Source organism: Cebidichthys violaceus, unplaced genomic scaffold (assembly GCF_023349555.1).
Source record: "Cebidichthys violaceus isolate CVI_PGR_0920_01 unplaced genomic scaffold, fCebVio1.0.p SCAF_25, whole genome shotgun sequence".
In the NCBI taxonomy this organism is placed as follows: Eukaryota; Metazoa; Chordata; class Actinopteri; order Perciformes; family Stichaeidae; genus Cebidichthys; species Cebidichthys violaceus.
In genome coordinates, this window is record NW_027176428.1 from 710,431 (window position 1) to 730,690 (window position 20,260).

The 20,260-nt window shown below is 45.3% G+C and overlaps 2 protein-coding genes across 9 annotated transcripts in view; both read right to left on the minus strand.

Annotated features, from left to right (window-relative positions):
- The window catches only part of ndrg3a (ndrg family member 3a), a 30,328-nt gene extending 23,682 nt beyond the window's left edge, over window positions 1-6,646 (minus strand). For both annotated transcript variants that reach the window (XM_068720577.1, XM_068720576.1), the window contains exon 1: window positions 6,504-6,646. The gene's annotated coding sequence lies outside the window, so the exon portion shown is untranslated. The remainder of the gene's footprint in view (window positions 1-6,503) is intronic.
- A 1,100-nt stretch (window positions 6,647-7,746) lies between these two features.
- On the minus strand, window positions 7,747-18,772 carry phf20a (PHD finger protein 20, a). 7 transcript variants are annotated; one of them, XM_068720132.1, is made up of 17 exons: window positions 18,637-18,772; window positions 16,498-16,604; window positions 15,683-15,854; window positions 15,308-15,392; window positions 14,879-14,955; window positions 14,208-14,787; window positions 14,043-14,093; window positions 13,700-13,951; window positions 13,309-13,503; window positions 13,123-13,218; window positions 12,354-12,509; window positions 11,760-11,941; window positions 11,546-11,645; window positions 10,536-10,731; window positions 9,954-10,395; window positions 9,523-9,703; window positions 7,747-9,131 (listed from the first exon to the last, which is right to left on the minus strand). In XM_068720132.1, the coding sequence occupies exons 2-17, from the start codon at window positions 16,578-16,580 to the stop codon at window positions 8,989-8,991; spliced, it is 2,991 nt and encodes a 996-aa protein (XP_068576233.1). In that variant the 5' UTR covers window positions 16,581-16,604; window positions 18,637-18,772; the 3' UTR covers window positions 7,747-8,988. The 7 variants fall into 7 exon arrangements, with proteins under 7 accessions (XP_068576233.1, XP_068576231.1, XP_068576232.1 ...); XM_068720130.1 differs by having other exon boundaries at window positions 15,308-15,434; XM_068720131.1 differs by having other exon boundaries at window positions 15,308-15,434; window positions 18,691-18,765.
- Window positions 18,773-20,260: the final 1,488 nt, after the last annotated feature.

A 20,260-nucleotide genomic window follows, 5' to 3' on the forward strand; every position in this document is an offset into this window, starting at 1 on the left:
CAGCTATAACTCAAAACGCGAGTGATACAAATGTTGAAGAGGTTTTACTTGGGATGGGACATGAGATATCTTCACACACAATAAACTGCGGGTGCTGCTGTGAAAGTATAAGCCACACAAATCTGATTTTGGAGGAGAGCCACGACCGTGTTATGAGATACACTCATAGTGTGCGCGTCTTTGTCTCTTAAAACATGTGTCTAATGAACCGCACATCTGCATCGTTTTTCACAGAGGAAATCCTAAACCGATCGTCCGTCACTTGAAGTGTTCTGTGTGTGCCTGCGAGGACCAAAACTGATTCATCAGCAGAGACACTCATTGGCACATAGCAGCCACTGCACTGACCCCCCCCCCCCCCAAACCCTGGCCTCTATACTCACGCAGGATTAGGGACACCACTCACAAACACAAACAGACACCCGTGTAAACAGGCAAACTCCATCTAAAGACCAGGCGGCAACCTCTGGCTCTGAAGAGTGAAGCCAATGAGGAGGTTTCTTAAAGTTGCATTATTTCTAATGGCCAGCAGGGGGCGACTTCTCTGGTTGCAAAAAGAAGTCTGATTGTATGAAAGTCTATGAGAAAATGATGCTACTTCTCACTTGATTTGTAAACATTGTAAACATTGAGTTTATGGTCTCAATCTCTAGTTGCAATTCTTCCTCAATAAAGACTGATTATTGTCCCATTCAGAGTAAAATAGAGCATAAAGCAGGATATGTTTTAGGGTGATACAGGTCGCTCATAACTGCAGTCCACAAACCACTGGGTGACGTCAAGCTGACTACGTCCACTTCTTTATATAGTCTATAAATACACACACACACACACCACACACCACACACACACACACACACACACACACACACACACACACACACACACACACACACACACAGTAACACATACTGTATACACACTGAAACACATCTCTAATCCTGCAAAGCAACTTGAGTGCAAGACCCCACCCATTACTCTGAGGGCTTTTAAAGAATTACCTTATTCCTCGAGGGGCCACTTTATCTGCTAATGGTCTTATGAGATTAAAGAGTTTCATCGAGCTGAATTGATTTATAACCACATATCTATCGGCATCATCAGCACGCTCGTGAAAACACGCGCAGCCAGAGAGTCTCCGAGGACCGAGCGGCTTCCTAAATACGGTGCGCTACGGTTCATAAAACTATTTGTCATATCTTCCAGCGGCATGCTACATTTACTGAGCCGATACAGATCCGGGGACCAACAGCAATATTTTCATCCACTGGTGAAGTGATGTTTCAGACCAGCAAACTGGAAACTCAATTTATCCATTAAGCCCGTGTCAGACAAGGAAGTGTGCGTAGTCATGTTATGAATTTTGCATGTGTATGATATGTAAGGACTCTGCTCAGAACATTGTACTGGAGCCACACAGTCAGTCTATTTTGGTCTTCCTGCAAAAGAAGTAGTCCCTGCGCTAAGCTGCATTCGTTTCCTCTGAAAAACCTTCTTTTCTTGTATTGAACTAAGACTGAACAATTAACCTAAATCTGCCCTAAATCTACTCATAATGCAATTTTTTTTAAACTTAAAATGTGTCTGAATGCCATATAATTGAACTGAGAAGGGCTAGAACAATATATATAATATCTAACAGTGTAGTACTACACACAGCTTTTGCTTGTTTTAGCCGATTAGACCCATAAACTGTACATAACGAGTGGATGAAGTCACCGTACGTCACCCATTTGTTTTATGGCACTTTGGCTGTTCATAATCTATCAGGATAAAGATATCAGAAACGAAATATTACGCATTTATGTACTTTACTTTCCAGCTGAACTTTGGCATAATGAAGGTTTTTAGTCACATTATCCAGCCATAAAGAAAAGATACTAATGGCTCTACATTACAAGCTGTAAGTGTAGACAATGGCAACATTTGGCAATATATTAACTCTGTGGTTGGCCCACACGCATGCACACACACACACACACACACACACACACACACACACACACACACACACACACACACACGCACACACGCACACAAATTATGTTTTTCATCTTTCCTTCGACTCTAAATAAAACCCTGTAGGGAACTGCCACAGCAGATCCTTTCAAACGATGATAAATAAACTAATAAGAGAACGCGGCAATACAGACAGCAATTTAGATAGCTGTAGCTACATGACACACCTCATCAATAAATCAATACACACACTCCTAGACAAGTCTCACACAAACGAAGGCATGGAGGGAGGGAGGATGAGGTGAAAGAAGAAGAGAAAAAACAACAACATATCATCACTAGTAACGGCGGCGCCGAGAGACCGACGAGTCGAGATAAATCTGCTGTGACGGGTCAGAGAGAAGTGAGAGGACTGAATGAGTCTCTCCTAGCTCCTCCCGGTATCTGCTATAAATAAGACTGAATGGCTGGTTCTGTCGGACCTGCACTCAGGGCTGCTAACGGAGTACCTGCCCTACTCTACTATGCTAGGCTAGCTGACGCTCAGTCTGTGGGGGATTTCCTCTGCCTGGCTTAGTTGTGCAGACAGCGAAGAGAAAGATAAAAGTGCGAGAAGGGGGCTACGTGTGTGTGTGTGTGTGTGTGTGTGTCTGAGAGTGAGTGTGTGTGTGTGTGTGTGTCCTGGGGTCCCAGCTGGCTGATGTGAGTGGGCAGTTTCCAGAGCAGCGAAGTCCTGCTGGAGGCTCTCACCAGGATCTGTCGACCGCGGTCAGGCTGGCCTGAAGGGCAGCTGTGGAGGCAGCAGAGAGGCCATCTGTGTAGCCCGGCCACTAGCTCTCTCTCTCACACACACACACACACACACACACACACACACACACACACACGCACACGCACACGCACACACACACACACACACACACACACACACCTACAGAATCCCGTTCAACAAGCTGGGGAGGAAACTTAAGAAACGCTTCCATAAAATATTAACGCAGCACGGAGACATGAGAAGACCTCTTGAGTCCACCGAGCCCTTTGAATCAGAAACGCGTCTCCGTGTGTCTTCAGTGTGTGAATCAGTGCTGAGAGGCCTGTTGCCTCACAGGAACACGGCCTCTGCTAACAGAGTTATCCGTGTGGTCAGCTGGGCCGTCTCAATGACTGATTAATGACAACTCAATCTCCCACAGAAACACAGAGGTGGCTTCTCTGGCATCTACTTATCTTACGAATGCTCGACGTGGAGGTCGGCGGTGTCCTTGGCAACCCCCCCCCCCCCCCCCCCCCCCCCCACACACACACACACACACACACACACACACACACACACACACACACACACACACACACACACACACACACACACACACACACACACACACACAAGCCGTCCTAGACTCCGCTGGTGGTTGCCTCTGAAATCAAATGACCTTTTCCACCGTCATTTTCATAAAGCTATTCTCTCCTCATCACAACAAGCAAAGCTTTACCGCCCGGCTCTCATTAACATTCAGTGCAGCGATAACGCATCAAATGAGTCATAAAAAAGGCATAACCAATAATTTATCTCCTTCGTATGCATCAACACCACGTACACATCACACATACAAGTCACGACTCGGGCTGAGCTGCTCTCACCAGGGACGCGATCTCTACAAGTGAAATTTGAGCGTTTGATGATTTGGGGCTTTTGGGTTTCGTCTCGGACTGAATTTGAAAAAGCTTCCGAGTAGAAAGCCCTGGGGGGGGGGGGGTTCTTCAAACCACCAGGGCACCGTATCTGTCGTTTGCTCGGTCACGATAACCCACCACTAAAGCATTTAACTTCCCTGGGTGATCCCCAAACCATTAAAGTCAGCCAAGTATGAAATGATTTATAATAAGACGGCGTGAAGACATCTGCATGCTGCTTCAGAGAGCTTAGTGTGCGCTCGCTCACTTATGTCTATGACAAAACTGGGATTCGTCTCAGCGGAGGGCGGGAACGTCCACTGTCTTTGCTTCCCCACTTCTCTCCCATACAAAACGATCCTAAATGAACGGCGGCGCTGAAGGACGGTCCGGGGGACATCCGAGAGGTCCAGCTTGGCTCGTATCCAACGCTTTGAGATCAACAAGCTCACCACCTGTGCTCTGCCTCTCTTCATCACCACCTGTGCTCTGCCTCTCTTCATCACCACCTGCTGAGTTGTAAGGCCGATGTTGATGAAGAAAATGGAGACAGACAAGAGCCCCTTCCCTTCAGCCGATAAGGGCGTCTGATAAATGCGGTGGACCCACACAAAGCCCGCTAGGTCCGTCTCTCGTGTTTTTGTCATTTTCTTTGTTTTCTACAAGTATATTTATCCTCAATTTCATCCCCGGGTAAAGACCGACGGAGCGAGGAAACACGAGATAGCTGCGCAGTTCAGCTGGGGTCAAGGGAAATAGAAGCAGCTCACCTGGAATAGTTTACATCAGCTGTTTTTGTGCTGAAACTCCCGGGCCGGGTACAGCTTAAATTACAGATGCAGTCCAGTTACAAAAAAAAGAAGAAGAGCTCTTTCTCATAAGAACCTGGTATATTTCCAAGTATGACAAGAATCCCAGTAAATGTCTGTGGCGCAGGTTGTGTTTTGCTCTGCTGTCGACTCAGTAATGCTGAGGTGAGAGTGAACACCAGACCGACTGTCAGCACAGCGGCTTAATTACTGTCTCCGTCTCTCTAGTGAGCGTTATTCCCTCACATCCTGACATTCATCCCTGCAAGAAATCCTCTTCTAACGCGGGAGCACTTCTGGCTTGTTCTGTGCTCTGTAATCCCTGAAATAATGCACGTGTAAGTCGGAAAACAAGCCCCGAGAGGCACCTTAATAGTGGCGTTTCTTGACGGTGACATATTGAAAATACTTTGGATCATTCACTTACAGAATTAAACAAGTTTGTTTTAATTTACACTTGTGGAAGGTGGAATTCCTCCATAGGTGAGAAGAATGTGAAGAAAATCGGACCGTTTAGAAAACAAAGTATCGTAGTAAATCCCATTTCAAATGATTCCAATGTCAGTGGAGCCCAACGCGTTTCAATGTGTGGCTTAATTAACAACTTTTAACACTCCCTTTAGTTAGGCAGTAGGTTTGCACTCGGCCTAATAATCAACTTGGAGCGGATTGCCTCCAACGATACGGCAATAAACCTCAAACTATACCCACCGTCTGCTCGTTCTCCTGCGAACAAAACACAAGACAGAAGCTTTCTGTTTGTAGTTTTAAAAAAATAAATCTTATTCTCTTTTTCAAGGCTTCACAACCGTCTTTTGTGACAATGTTGTCAAAGACAACAAACGCCCGGCGGTTGCTTGTTGTGTAAGCGCCACTAAAGCCTTACTGATCATGTGACACTGCTGGGGGGCGTTGTGGGAGATAGAACACCTGAATGTAACCCCCCTCCCCCCCACCCACCATGAAACAATAAAACATAAACTATTAGATGCCAGAATTAAGGCTGTAATACACAGATTGTGTATTCTGTGCCTGTGGTACTTAACACAAACTTAAAAGGGTATTTAATACATTTCCTATAACCATGATTACTTTACTGTCTTTCGTACTTTACTAGCTTTACTGGGGAAAGTGTAGAACATGCACTTTTTAAAAATATATCCCAAGATGTGGTTATTTTAGATAGTTGGGGAAACACCTGATGCCCCCCCCCCCCCTCTCTCTCTCTCTCTCTCTCTCTCTCTCTCTCTCTCTCTCTCTCTCTCTCTCATACTTCCCCACCTGGGTGACCTTCGCATGGCCACCACTGACATTGTCACATGTCACGTGGTGTCTGAACGGTGTCACACCTGCAGCTACATCATCATCATCATCATCATCATCATGACTGATATGGTGGATAAAGATGGATCTGACATGTGTCGACTCAAGACAGTGTTTTGGAAAAAAATTTGAAGATTAAAGAGTATAATCTACAGAACAGTGACACCATGAGAGACAAGACACATTCAACACACAGTGTTTGGGGCCTTTTTAAGTAGCGTTCAAGACTTCCTGTTCAAACTAAAAACAATATCAGTATTCCTCTAATAAACCTACTTGTAAAGCTTGTATTTTATGACACATAACAGTGAGTTTATAACCTAAAAACCTAAAACTGGTAACTTGTCAGTATATAAGGATAATACCTGACGTTATTCCTGAGTTTGAACTGTATCACTGTGTTAATTTTCATCAATATTTAAGCTATTCGACAACATTTCTTAGCTCGATAATTTACGATGTATAACGCATCGTGACAGGCCTCGTCCCGTTATATTAAGTTATTATTTAACACGTACACTATCTTAACAGAAAAAAACAAACTAACACCAAATCGTACCGCATCGACAACAATGAAGATACGGTGTGAAAATAGTCGTCATGTCGCATTTACTGTTGAGAGAAGCAGCGAAATGAACTCCATTCAATTGAGCTGCAGATAATCTCCTGTGGCATCGAGCACATCTGCAGATGGTAAACGGGAAGAAACTATCGCGAAAACACGGATTTAAGACTCACCTCGTCGGTAAAAATAAGTGTCCGCTGGCTTCCGGCTAATTCCTCTCCGAGTATATTGTTCAGTATTAAAGGAAATGTTAATATTTAGGTGTACAGTACACGCCGCTCTCTCTCTCGTCTGCCTCAACTAGTATTTCGATGTGACTCTGGGGCGGAACTACGCGCTGCGTCGCAGACATAGCGGAGGAGCCAATGAGAGGAGGCGGTACACGCCCACAGACAGGAGGAGCCAATGAGAGGAGGCGTTGCACACCACAGACGGGAGGAGCCAATGAGAGGAGGCGTTGCACACCCACAGACAGGAGGAGCCAATGAGAGGAGGCGTTGCACACCCACAGACAGGAGGAGCCAATGAGAGGAGGCGGTGCTCACCACAGATAAGAGGAGACAGCAGGAGGTCTCACTCCGCTCCGAAATGATGAGGACGAGACTCGGGGAAAGCAGAATGAAGAAGGCTCACACTACCTATAATGTTACTGATAAATTAAATGTATTTAAATTTAAACTGCATTCACGGCCTTAAAGTACGTTTCATGATGTATATACCAACTTTATTTCAGCAGTCTTGGGTTAAAATAGAAGGCAGACAGCGCATCTCTGAGAGTAAACACTCACTTTTGATAAGAGATAATTGTATTTATTTTATTTAGATTTTTTTAAATTAAGGGTATTTGTCTTTTTCAAGCCCCATGTTTGGTAATAGTCCAACGACAATGTTCGTGAGGAACATATCATTTGTCCTGATGAAACACCACATGATGCTGGCTCAAATTTTGGAGATTAACCGATTAGAAATCCCATCAAGTTTCTATTTTCAATCTGATTATGTAACCAAATCGGCTACGTAATAAAAAACACATTTCATCATGTATGCACGCAATCTTTTTTTTTTTTTCTCCATAAAAGTCCTTCTCCTTTAGATTTCACCCGAACTGCAGCAGTCCGGTGCAACCAGCGCTCTGTCTTTGGTCATGAGCAGCTTTACTGTCGAGGTGTTGGTCGAATGCCTTGCTCAGTGGCACATCAGCAGGGTTTCCTCTAGTTTTGAGCGCGGCCCTTCATGACTACTACCCGCTGCCCTCAATTTCAATCTGATTGTATAAGAGCACAAACATGTTACCTCAAACTCTGAATGATGCAACCGTTAACTGCACTGGTGGTGTTGTTGTTGTTGACGGAGGGATAAATAGGACGAGGAGGAAATCTGCAAACTTTGAGAAAATAGCCAAGAATATATCCGTGGTGATTAATAAGAATGATAGTTTATTTATGTACCAGCAGATCTGTTTGCATTGTTTTTGACATTTCCCTGCTTCTAAGCCACACACTTACAGTACAGTAGCATACAATAAATGAATTTGGAGGATGTTTTCAATAAAGAAGAGCACATTTTCTGAATAACATATTTACAAACAAGCCAAATACTGTAAATAAACGGATGAAACGGAACAGAAAGGGAAAAGAAATCTTTGCATGTCTTCATAGTAGTATTTGTCAAAGCACGAGATGCTAGCTGAAGAAAAGACACGTCCACGTTACAGGTTTCAGTGAATCATGGGTCAAGTGCTACAGCAACAGCGATGCGATACTAAATTGAAGTAAAGGATGCAGTAACTAACAAACACAGAGAGATTAACTTAGAAAACCGTAACACTCATGAGAGGACCGTTAGAAAAGAAGAAGCATTACAGTTTCAGACAGAACAGAAATCACACTCGTCTCTAAAACCGAGAAAATAAGATGCCTTTGATTCCAGACAAAAATAACTTCACAGTGTAGTAAAAAAAACAAACCCTTGAGTAGATCAAAAACAGAACTAATGATTTGTAGAGACTGCTCGTTTCAGTGTCCTTACACACTGGGTGTCTTCAAGTTACCGTCTGTCCACACCTGCAGCAAAGCGTATTAATGCAGTATGACGTGTCGGGTGACCAAAATGGAACTTTGGGACATTGTTGATGCAAAAAAAACAAACAAACAAACAAAACAGTGAGCATTTGAAAACTATTGCAAAGAACTGAATTGCAAGTTCAAATATAAAGCTTCTGCGTGTAAAGCGCTGTGTACTGAGAGAGAGAGAGAGACAGGGCGACGTTAAGCAGTAGCTCAGACAAAAAGGCATTCATTAGGTTTAGAGTTGCATGGGAACCATAGAAGTGTAATCTGGTCCGGAGGAGTTTCTCCTGCGTTTACGAGGTTACTTTTTGTGTTTCGTCCTGATTTATGATGCCAGCTTTCCATTACATGTTCATATAAAACGTTAATATATGACAATGGCTGGCTGCAGCATCGGATTACACCACACAGAACCTTTCTTTTTTTTTTTTTTTTTAAGTCTGGTCACAGAGGATGTGCGGAACAATCCGAGTCTTGCACTAATCGTCGGTATCTTTGCAGCCGGAGACCAGTGGGCTTTCCTCCGCTGCACTGCTCCAGCATGCTGTGTGGGGACCGACCGACTGACCGACTCTGCTCTCTGGCGCCCTCATGTGGAGCTGAACAGGGCGATCTGCTGCACTTTTCCCAGCTGTGTCAGCAGCCGTTTCATGCGTTGTTTGAGCTGAGGCAGACGGGCCAAAGGTTCAGGAGGCTCCAGCTCCCCGGTGTAGTCCAGCCAGCTCTCCAGCACTGGGGGGGGGGCAGAACAAGGACCAGAGGTTAGCAGAGCCCGTGGGGAAACACAAAGACTATCCTGTTCTTAAAGACACACCGCGTTGGGAGTGTTTCAGTATGCTGGCTTTGATGCAATCCTCTCAACCACTAGTGCCTGACAATGTGCTCCGTGCTGTTGAATAATATCATGAATCATCAAAAGCAAAATGTGTTTATATTTAGTGCTCAACACTGAGTGGGTTCCTAAATTGTACATGTGTGCCTGACCCAGTTCTCAACACTGAGTGTTCGTCAGGAACGACGAACCTTGTTAAAGTCATCTTCAACATTTCCTACACATCTAGGCTCAAAGTTTCGCGCCCTGCTAAAGAGACAAGAACCGGGTCAACGTCTCCGTAGGTCTTACCGTCCAGCTCCCTCTCAATGAAGTCCATCCTGTGCGAGACCTCGTCCTGGACTGAGTCTATGTGGTCCAGCAGGTTGATCTGCCTCTGTTGGTGCTGCTTGCTGTTATCGGCCGCCTCTCCGGGACCTCTTCCTCCCTCCTCCCTCGTCTCAGCCTGGGACCAAGAGCCACCCATCGAAGCCTAGAGGCGTTCAGGGGAAACCGTCAAAAGGCAGGATTTTCAGAACAAGCAGGTTTAGACCTCTTTATACAAACACTGTTCAAGCACACAAGAGACAAAACAACCGAAAAGGTTTAAAGATTGGTGGTCAGACAAATCCTTGAATCACTGGAGTAACTCAGATTTAATGTCCCAACTTACCTGCTTCTAATGTAAAAGTGTACAGAATGGTGCGAGAGCTTGAGTCTATAGTGACCACACAAGTCCTAACCTTGTAGTTGGTGCCTGTTGATTTGGGCTTGTCTGTCTCCAGCAGGCTTCCGTAGCGCTGCTCCCGCTCCAACAGCTCCTCCGTGCTCCTCATGCTGTCCTCCAGCTCCGAGCCCTGTCGGGTCTCCACCACCAGCCTCTGCTCCACCGCCGGGTAATACGCCCTGGGCTTCTGGTAGCAATGTTCACTGGTAATGTACGAGTCCTGGAAGGACGGGAAGGGGAAGGAGGAGCCGGACGAGGAGGAGGTGGCGGCTGTGGCCGCCCGGCTCAGCTTCTCCAGAGCGTTGGACATTAAAATTTCCCCTCGGCTCATGTCCTCGTCGGGAGTCGCGGGCGACGGAGCGGCGTCACTGCCGCGCCACGAGTCCGAGGCGGTCCGCGACCGCTCCAAGTGCTTCCAGGGCTGCCGCCACAGCTGCAGGTCTGGGTGAGTATTGCTCCTGAAAGGCCAAAAGGAAAGATTAGACCACAGTCACATAAAACGAGTAAATAATGAAACGTTTAATAGAAGCCGGGGCGAGGAAACAATCATTTCTGTCATGCTCCACATGTCATTCGAGTGTCTTCCTGCTGTACTCACTGTAGGATGCTCATCTTGAGCTGCAGTCCGTTGAGAATCTCGACCACGTGGTGCACGTCTCCCAGCAGCTGGTGGGTGGTGGTGATTTTCTTGGCGTTTTGGTGAGAGTAGTTCTCATCCAGGAAGGACAAGCCGTACATGTGACCGCTGCTCAACCACTCACGGTCGTACCAGTAGCGCAGACTCTGCCTCTGACCTGGAAATGACGAACAAATTGCAAAGATTATCAAACGCAATGAGTGAATTGCAATGAGTGAATGCAAAGTAAGTAAAGCCGTTTTGCGATGTGTTCCACTTGCTCCGATCATGAATAGCAGCTCTGTCTCCTTCACCGTGGCAGCGTTTGCTCTTAATACAAGTAGATATACATTTCTCTTTATTTCCACATGTACTGTGGACACACTAAGCTCCTATACGCCGACAGAATTTCTGACTATTTTCCTCTTAATGCTGAAAACTGAATGGTCAGCAGGTTTCAGGCCAAGGGAAGATACTTCTACTTCTTATTCTTTTACAAATCAATGAGCCAATAGACAATCTGCAGCATTCTGCAAACATCCTGAAGTTCCACTGTTTGATGAGAATGATGAATGCAAATTAACAAGCTTCAGAGTTTATCTGAAGCATAATGAATGGATCGTCATTCTGCAGTTAAAACTGTTTTAGCCTCTTTCCTCAGGAAAGATCTGTGGAAATAATTATGCAGATTTATGATCAAATTTGTTTAAAAAAAAAAAAATACTTGAAAAACGGTGAACTTCAGAATCACAACGTAGCACAGCATTATTACACAACGCACTGTTGAATAGCCACTTTAAAATATACGTCCACTGTTAACGGTACACACTGTCATTATTCTTATTGTCCACTAGGTGGCAGATGATACTTCATTAGGAGGAGGAAGCCTGCAGCGCTCTCTTCCAGACCAGCCAAACAGATGCTCTGATGTCAACAAATTTGAATTATGTATACTTCAAAGCTATACGGTGGTGTTGCTGTTTCCGCCTCACCTGGTGGGTCTCTGCAGATGTGGCAGGTGTATCGGTCTGGAACATTGTCTTCCAGCAGGCCCATGCAGGTGCCGTGCTGCCAGCACAAACAATCTTCACACTGAGGGAAGGACACGCATGTTTTATAGAAATGCAACCCTAAGACTAACACACACACACAAAAAAAAGAGCTTTCAGTGCTTTAAAAATAGACGAGCTACAAGTGGTGACTCACCTGGATCATGAAGTCATTCTCTTCCTCCACCTCACAGATGCATCGCACGATCTCCTGGTCACTTGTGTCCACGGCCCCGGAGTCCACGCTCAGGGGAGGCGTGGTGACGTCCAAATCCACCCCGAAGTCATCGTCGCTCCACCCACAGCTGTCAGTGGACCAGTCGCTGACACTATCCTCATCTACCGCAACAGGAACAAGCAGACATATCGGTTCATTTTCATGAGAATGACACGATTTAGCTAAATGCGTGTTCTTCAACCGATTCAAAATGTGTTGCATTGTGTGAGTTTTAACGAAGCAAGCCGGAGCAGCAAAGAACAGCTCAGGATTCAATCAACCAAGCGTTAAAAAAAAAGTATTGATTTGATCTGCAGCAGCTAGTTTGACTCTGCAGGTCATGATGTGTTGTTATGAGTAACATTCAGACACAGATAACAGGTATGATGCTCATCAGACTACAACAACATGATGGATTGAATCCAGAGGAAATAGAGGAATGGAGGGGAGAGGAAGCCATGTGCAGCCACACAGACAAGCTAGTACACACACACACACACACACACACACACACACACACACACAGATACCCACCATCCACATGTATCTGCTGTGAGCAGCTGTATCCGGGCCTGCTGGCGTAGGCCTCAGGCTTGTGATTGTGTGAGGGGGGGAATTTGAGTGGCAAATTCAATTTGGACTGAAGACCCAATACTGAGATGTCAATATTCTCCTCACTACCTGTGTAGTCTGTCAATACAGGGGAGGGGAGGGGAGGGGAGGGGGGAGGGAAGGGGGGGGGGGAGCAGATGTAGAACAAAATGTCAACTTTGGAAATGCTAAACAAACGCCCATCGGGGGGGGGGGGGGGGGGGGGGACAAACTGTGGCAAAACAAACATGGACAAATAATAGACTCAAGAACAGTCAGGGACAAAAATCAATAGCGGCCCGTGTTCCAGGCATTTTAATTTTTAACTGGCATTATCTGCCAGAGCTACTGTACGTACATGTGAATGCCTAGGAATAGACAGAAATGTGTTTGATTTGTGTTTGGATTAGGCAATATCACAACTAAATCTGGCTTTTCATCCGCAGCCGTGTCGTCGTATATATACGAGAGCAGAAGCGAGAAGCCGCGGCGTTAAAGGAATGACTTGGAGCGTTCTGATTGAGTGACAAGAGGCCAGCGACAGATGTAACACTTCTCCCACACACTCAAGGCTCAGCCAGCACACCAAAGAGGAGTGAATGGAGGAGTACTCAACGCTTTGCAGGAGAGCCGTTTCCACAGTGTCACAGTGGGTGCACATGCAGAGCAGCAGATATGAGAGGAGGCCCGACGCCGGGGGAACCGGTCTTACCGGACTTGGCCTTCTTTTTCTTCTTCTTCTTCTTTAGTTTAATGCGGAGGAAGTCCTTCTGTTTCGGTTTCTCCTTCAGTTTGTCTTTTACTGACCCTGGGGACCGGTAAGTGTTAAGAGTTAAAGCCTCGCATGTGCGCACGGTTATCACGATTCATTTTCTCACTCGTACCGCACGACACCTACCGACGTCGAAGCCACTCCTGTCCGAGTCTTTGTCCTGGTGCTGGCATCCGTTTCTGTCCAGCTGGTTCTCCTTGCTCTTCTCCCTCAGCAGCGCCCTCTGCTGGTGGCCCTGGGTGTTGACTGCAGGCGGGGCGGATGTGCGCCTGCCTGCAGTCTTCACCTCACCGCGGGGAGCCGTGGCCGGCCCGACAGCGTCTGAGGAAAAAAAAACAATATCAAATAAAAGCCCAAAAAACCCCTGATCTATATATCACGTGGCTGGAAGCACAATATTTACAAAGCAGCCTTCTTTAAAAAGATGATGCTTATGCATGTCATGATTCAGCATTTCTGTCTCTTTTTTTTCTAGTTAGTTCAATGAGGATGAAGGTGAAACTAGAGAGGAGCTCACGCATAGAGGCAGAGATGGTTCTCCTTCTCTTGGGGCCGTCCAACCCGGTGGTGGGGGTGGCCTGCTTCTCAGAGGCCCGGGTCTGCACCCCCTCCAGAGGCTGCTCCTCGCCGTGGTAATATTTCATGTGGTAGTGCAGCAGCTTGGCCTTTCGGAATGACTTTGTGCAGCCGGGAGCGCTGCACTTAAACGGGTTGTGGTCGAGGTTGATGGACAAGACGGGGGGAGGTTGGTTTTTGATGACTCGGTACACTGAAACAAGGAGCGACATGAAGCGAAGAAAGTACATCAAAGAATGGAAGTGATGGCTGAATGTGTGCAATAGGTTTTGCGTTGTACTCACATGGCTCTCTGCTGAATCTGTTGGGGTTGTGGAAGCCCTGTTTCCTTACCGCTACCGAAAGGCAAAAGAAAGAAATATTATTTGCTTACGCCTTCAAATATACCCGTTTTCACATCTCTACAGATCCGATGAATCGTCTGCTAAATCGACTTCATTAACACTTACGTTTCACAGGCTGGGGAGGCGGCACGTCCGCTGCAGGCTGAGCGCTTTCCGATTGGACGTTCGGCTTCTGTTCCGCCTTTCCATTGGATTCTGTGGTTGTCATAGGGACAGGCGCCTGCTCCATCTGTGCTGACGTCTGAGTGGGCGACTCCGCGTATGGCTTTGTTCCACTCGGTTCCGTTTCCACCTCTTCCTTTTTCACCTCTCCGTTTACGTGACACCTTTCCTCGCTACGCTCATCTTCTTCTTTCACCGTCACCCCGTTTGTGAGTCCTGTTCCCTTTTCTACACCCCTGGCCTTGTTCTGGTCTGCTTCCTCTTTTATTTCCTCTTCCTGTTTGATGGCGGGCGCGGCCTCGACCTCACCGTTTGTTTTCTTGTTCTTGTCGTTGACCATCCCCTCGTCCCGCTCCTCGTCCTCGCTGTTGCTGTCCTCCTCCTGGTCGGACGTGCTGCGTCTGGCCCGCTTGTTCTTGGGGCCTCCGTTCTCCTGGGGCCTCCGGTCCCTGCGGTTCGGGGCCCTCCTGACCATGTTCCTTTCAGAGGACCGAGACTTCCCTCCTGCACCAACACCACCTCTCTATTTGGAGGCAGGACAGAGAGGAAGTTGAGGAAAACGGAGCAGAAAATGGCACTTCTCACGGATGTTTATGCTCACGTATTCCATTTACCTCTTTAATAAAAGGCTTCACGTGTATCCCCTTCACTGTCTGGATTACACCATCGTAGAACTTCACAGTGTAGGATGCTGAGGGGGACAAAGGAGAACATGTGTTACACCAGAGCCAGCAGCCAGTCAAGTAGCCCATTAAACAGTTATTTCTGTTGTTAGTGTGAGTTTTGTGCATCAGAAAGATTTATATTCATAGTTTCTCTTCGCTGAGCCAGTGAAAGAAAAAGTAATCTTGCTGCTATTGAAAGCCGCAGCTTCCTTTTTGAAAGCAAAAGTGAAACTATAAACATGTCTGCCTACCATGTGCTCCATGTTGCACAATCTTGTACTGTAACCACACAGCTTGAATAACAAGAGGAAAAACAAAAGTACTATGTCTCCATATATTGAAAGTGTTTTAAGATAGATAGAAGTTATTGGTACCCACCATCTTTGTTGACAGAAATGACCTTAGCGGGGTAGAAGCGGCAGTCAGACCAGCTAGCCAGGACCTTGTCGTTCACCTGAAAGTCCTGGAAGGAGGACGGAGACACTCGGTCAGGGGCATGCTGGAGCTGGTAAATGCGAACAAAACCAGCACCGTCGGCGCATCTTTATTAGAACGGCATAGTGGTACAGTATATAGCAGATATCCATTTGGCTTATGCTAATTAAATCCCACTATCAAGCTTAAGAACCCCTCAAAGCAGATATACACTACAAACTAAAGGCGAGAGGAACACAACATAACTAATAAATGGGGCAAAATGTATAATTTCTTTATGTAACGGAGGCCAAAGCGGGAGAAGCGCTGAATGCTTACAGGTTCGGGAGCGTCGTCATTCAGGCCCTGCCTCCTCAGCTGAACCCTCTCCACGGGCCTCAGGTACGGACTAGTCCAGTCAAACCACTCGTCGTACCGGTGGCTCCACTGGCGGTAATGGATAAGTACTTTCTCCCCTTCGTAGTCCACCTTCTCTATGTTGGCAGCATACCTACACGACAAACAGGAATTCAATGATGTGTGATTGGACAGGGAGAGGTTTTCAAGTTCCTTATCCTTTATTAACATATAGTGAGCTCAGGGGAAATTAGTCAATCTAGAAAACGTCAAAAAACATAAAGAAACTCAATGAATCATGAGAGGATGGTGTGCTAATGGCTACTATAATGTTTTCGGTACAGCCAGGAGTTGAATAGGACCAATATCAACTGTATGTTTTGTGTCGGTACGTTAAAAAGACTGTGCTGAGAGTCCCTTGTTCTTTCCAAAAGGATGCTCACATTATTGTGCTTTTGACACTAATGTCACGTGGTTTGGTTTAAGAAAAATGTCCCAATGACTATCTTCATTTCTATCTTTAGCGTATTAAAACCGTCATCATGAACAGTCACAGATAATGTTAATTACTGTCCTTCATCAAAAGGCTGCTTCATTGCTTCTTACTGGCAAAAAAATAAAAAATTAGGTCTGAGTGGCTTCCTTCACTTTTTTCCTTTTCTTAAACGTTTTGGTGGGACATACAGAATGGCTGACCCGGGCCCCAAAAATGGAGAGAATGAGAATTTATGAGGGGAGGGTGAGGGGAAGTGAACGGTCACAGGGATGGGGGAGGAATGAGCGAGGCCATGACTCACCAGTTTTTGAGGGTGTCTCTGGCCTCAAGCTGAGCTCCCACCTCAAAAGATATCCCTCTTCTGTTAGGGGGCGTCTTACTCATACTGCCCACATCAAGGCTCCCTTCCTGTACACACACACACACACACACACACACACACACACACACACACACACACACACACACACACACACACACACATTAACCAATAAACATACCAATCAGATCTCAACCTCCTATGACCTTGTGTACAACTACTGAGAAACACACATTGGGCCATACCCAAGCACACAATACACTCGACTATCAAGGCCTTCACAGACCATCGTCTCTCTCTCTCGGGTCATCACTAACAATTATTTGACTAAATCACAGCTTTGCACCAGAGTAGCAATCTTTGGTGTGGCACTCCCACTGTATGAACAGTGATGCAGTCCAGACCAGGGGAGAAAAAAAACACATTACCAGTCTAACCACACACTGCAGCTACAGCTACGACTACACACGTTTTAAAAAACACATTGAAAAACGCAGTGGGGATAAAAAAGTGACATAATCACGGTGAGCCATGTACCTCAAATGGTGATGAAATGTGTAACTAATACCAGATGTTTCAGTGGTTTAAGACAGCAGGGACACCCCCTGCTGTCTAAGCACGACCTCACACAGGTTCCATCTTTATCATAAATGAACAATATCTGAGTATTCAGTATTATTTCACTGCCTATCAGGAAGAATGACTACAAGAACTTGCTTTCACTTCCTCCTGTAAGCCCCCATCGGTCCAGTCATCAGGCAGTAATGCACCAAGCCAATACTCGTCAGATGAACAGTATATTTTGTGGTAAATTGGGTCATTGTCTCATCGAACAACGTCTCGTCATACATGCAGACTACGGGTCCTGCTGCTGATTATCTATGGCTTGGTGGAGGCGGTTAAATCTTATCGGTCTCGCCTAGAAAACGTCAATTCCGTCCGGATAACAGCGCCTCCTTTGTCAGGCATACGGAGGACGGAGTGGCGATATCGGCGCCCTTTATTTAAAGATGTAAAGGTTTACATTATATATAATATATATATTAGAAACATCTTACTGTTCTCCGCGTTACAGCCGACTCGGTTCCCCATCGCGGAGGCAGTCTGGAGCTATTGGCGTTCAAACCGGATATCTTCGCACTACTCGGCCCACGTGTTTTCTGGTCAGCCGATTTCACGTATACAGACACAATAGAAGACGGTGGAAAAAGACCCTAATGGCTCTCCGTCTGCGGCAAGTCACACACACACACCTCCCGCGTTATCCGAGAGCAGACCGTATGCTATTCAGTAGAAATACAGTGTGTGTAAAATATAAAAGGTGCATTTTAATGGACCTGCACAAAGAAAACCAGACGATAGCGACACAGCCAGAGAGTTTGTGATGCCACGATCACGAAGCAGGAAACGGATTAATTTAAATGTTACACTATAATATTTTCCAACGATTAATTTAATCGTAGGGTTTATATTTTACTGTTATAAAAGAGGGAGAGAACAGCATCTGGCATCATTTTTATTCATTTTATTTTTTTTAACTGTACGTTTAACATAAAATACATGTTTTAAGTTAATATATATTAAACTGTTGACGACGTCTGCTGCTTTAACCACTTTATTGTCCAGCGTTTTATAATCAGTGGGCGTAGCGCGAGAGAGGAAACCATCGCCTACGTCAGCGCTTTGGGCGAACGTGACAGGTTGAAAGATTCTGGTGTGGGCGGAATACTCGCATCTGATTGGCTGAACAGCGCCTCACTCACGGAGAGAGCTCTTCGGGGCCTCGCGCTAGGGCCTACTTTGTCATACTTTTTCGCGCTGTTAACGCGCGGCGTGGAAATGCAAAGCATTATAAACTTCCCCCCAACTCAAGAAACCCACGTAGCCATTTAAACAGCACCAAGTGGGGAAAATAACCCACACAAGAGACACAACAACAACACTAACATAACGACGACATGTTCAAACATTACGTTTTATTAGCTACTTCGTCACGTTTGTTTTGAACTCAAGAAGCCGACATGCGGCACTTACACCATCTAAAAACCCGTTGACGCATCCACCAAACCCGCCTCGGTCGCGATGTTTTTAGGGATTATGAACTCAGCACGGGCTCCCTACCTGTTCTCCAGTCCCTCTTTGTCCGGTTGGGTATAAAATCTGCCGTGTAATCACCTCCAAAGTGCAGGTCCCGCCGCCTCCGCCTGTCTTCTTCCAGATCACGCAGTTGAATTTCTCCCAGTTGCATTCACCACCGGCGCGGGCAGTGTGGCACTACATTGCGCATGCGCCAACAACCAGGGCCATGGCCTTCAAGCATTTATCACCTAAAATAAAAAAGCTAAATTGTGTTGCTCTTAAAAAGTCATGTTTGTGTTTATTCATTAGCATGTCAACTTCTTTATGTCCACTTACATTATAAATGGATCTAAATGAACAAATCAAGCGTTTAGGACGTGTCGTGACAACAAATAATATTCTCAACATTAATCAAATGGAGGACATCATTATATCTTGATACTCTTTTATTGTATTTGGTTCCAATACATCAGGAAAGGTACTGAGCAAGTCATTATTCATGTTCTCATTTAAATATCTCTGGGCACAGAGCGCCACCCATCGTCGACACGAAGTAACTGTTGTTTATTTACAGGAGTGGAGGGTGATCAAGCTAAACAACTACACTGTGACGCTATGAACTCAATGAAACACTCATAATAACTGTAAATAAATAAATACTAGAATACGGTGGTGAAACCTTGATTGCTTATAAACACAATAATGAAAGTACAGCTGATGTTTTTGCAGTTGAGGACGATTTTGAAAACAAAAACTGCTATTTTCATGACAGCTGTCACTGAATGTGCTTTTTGAAGGAGGATGTTATTTGTTTACCTTTAACAACTAAAAGTCCCACAGGCTGAGGCCAGAGGTCCTCCTTCTGTGTTTTCATGGTCCTAGTGCCTACCGAGCTCCTCCTTACAGGTACGTGGTTGCAGAGAGAGTGGCAGATGATGCAAGTGACAGTTTTGTGCAGTGATGTGCATGAGAGGACAAATCAGTTGAGTGCGAGGCCTCTCCCTATCCTGTTTGCCAAAACCTTTCGCCTGTGCAGTCACAGGTACAAAGGAATAAGACTTTCTTGAGCTGTACAAAACAAATGGGACCAATGGATCCTTGTATTCTGTGTCTGATTGCATAACTTTCAACAGGCCTTTCTGAGAGAAACTGTTGGATTAAGGAACGCAAAAGGGTAACTGCCTCTACTTTCAAATGTCTTCATTTTTAAAATTAATACTCCATTTATTTACCCGCTAATAATGCTGTAAGTGGACATGTTTAGTGAGGTATTATGGTGGTGATCAATAGATTTAAACCATGCATGTTATAAATATACATTTACAATTACAAACCCTTGAGTGTTCACCTTGATTGAAAAGGAAATTAAGGAATACATGCAATGTTATTTTATGAATTTGACACCATAGACTATTTATATAATTAATTTAAAAAAAACTTAATATATAATAATCAATTAGTTTAGCCATTTATTAAGCCCACATTTCAGGTGTCAATTTGCAAACACTGTTTAAATATTATTAAATTCCACCTGAAATGAATGAAAGATCTCAAATAAATTAACCTCAACAATGCTCCGAGGTAAAATATCTGTCACCTGCAAATATTTAGGAGAAACTCCGGATGATCTCACTGTTGTAGGTGATCAGGAGGATATCCTATAAAT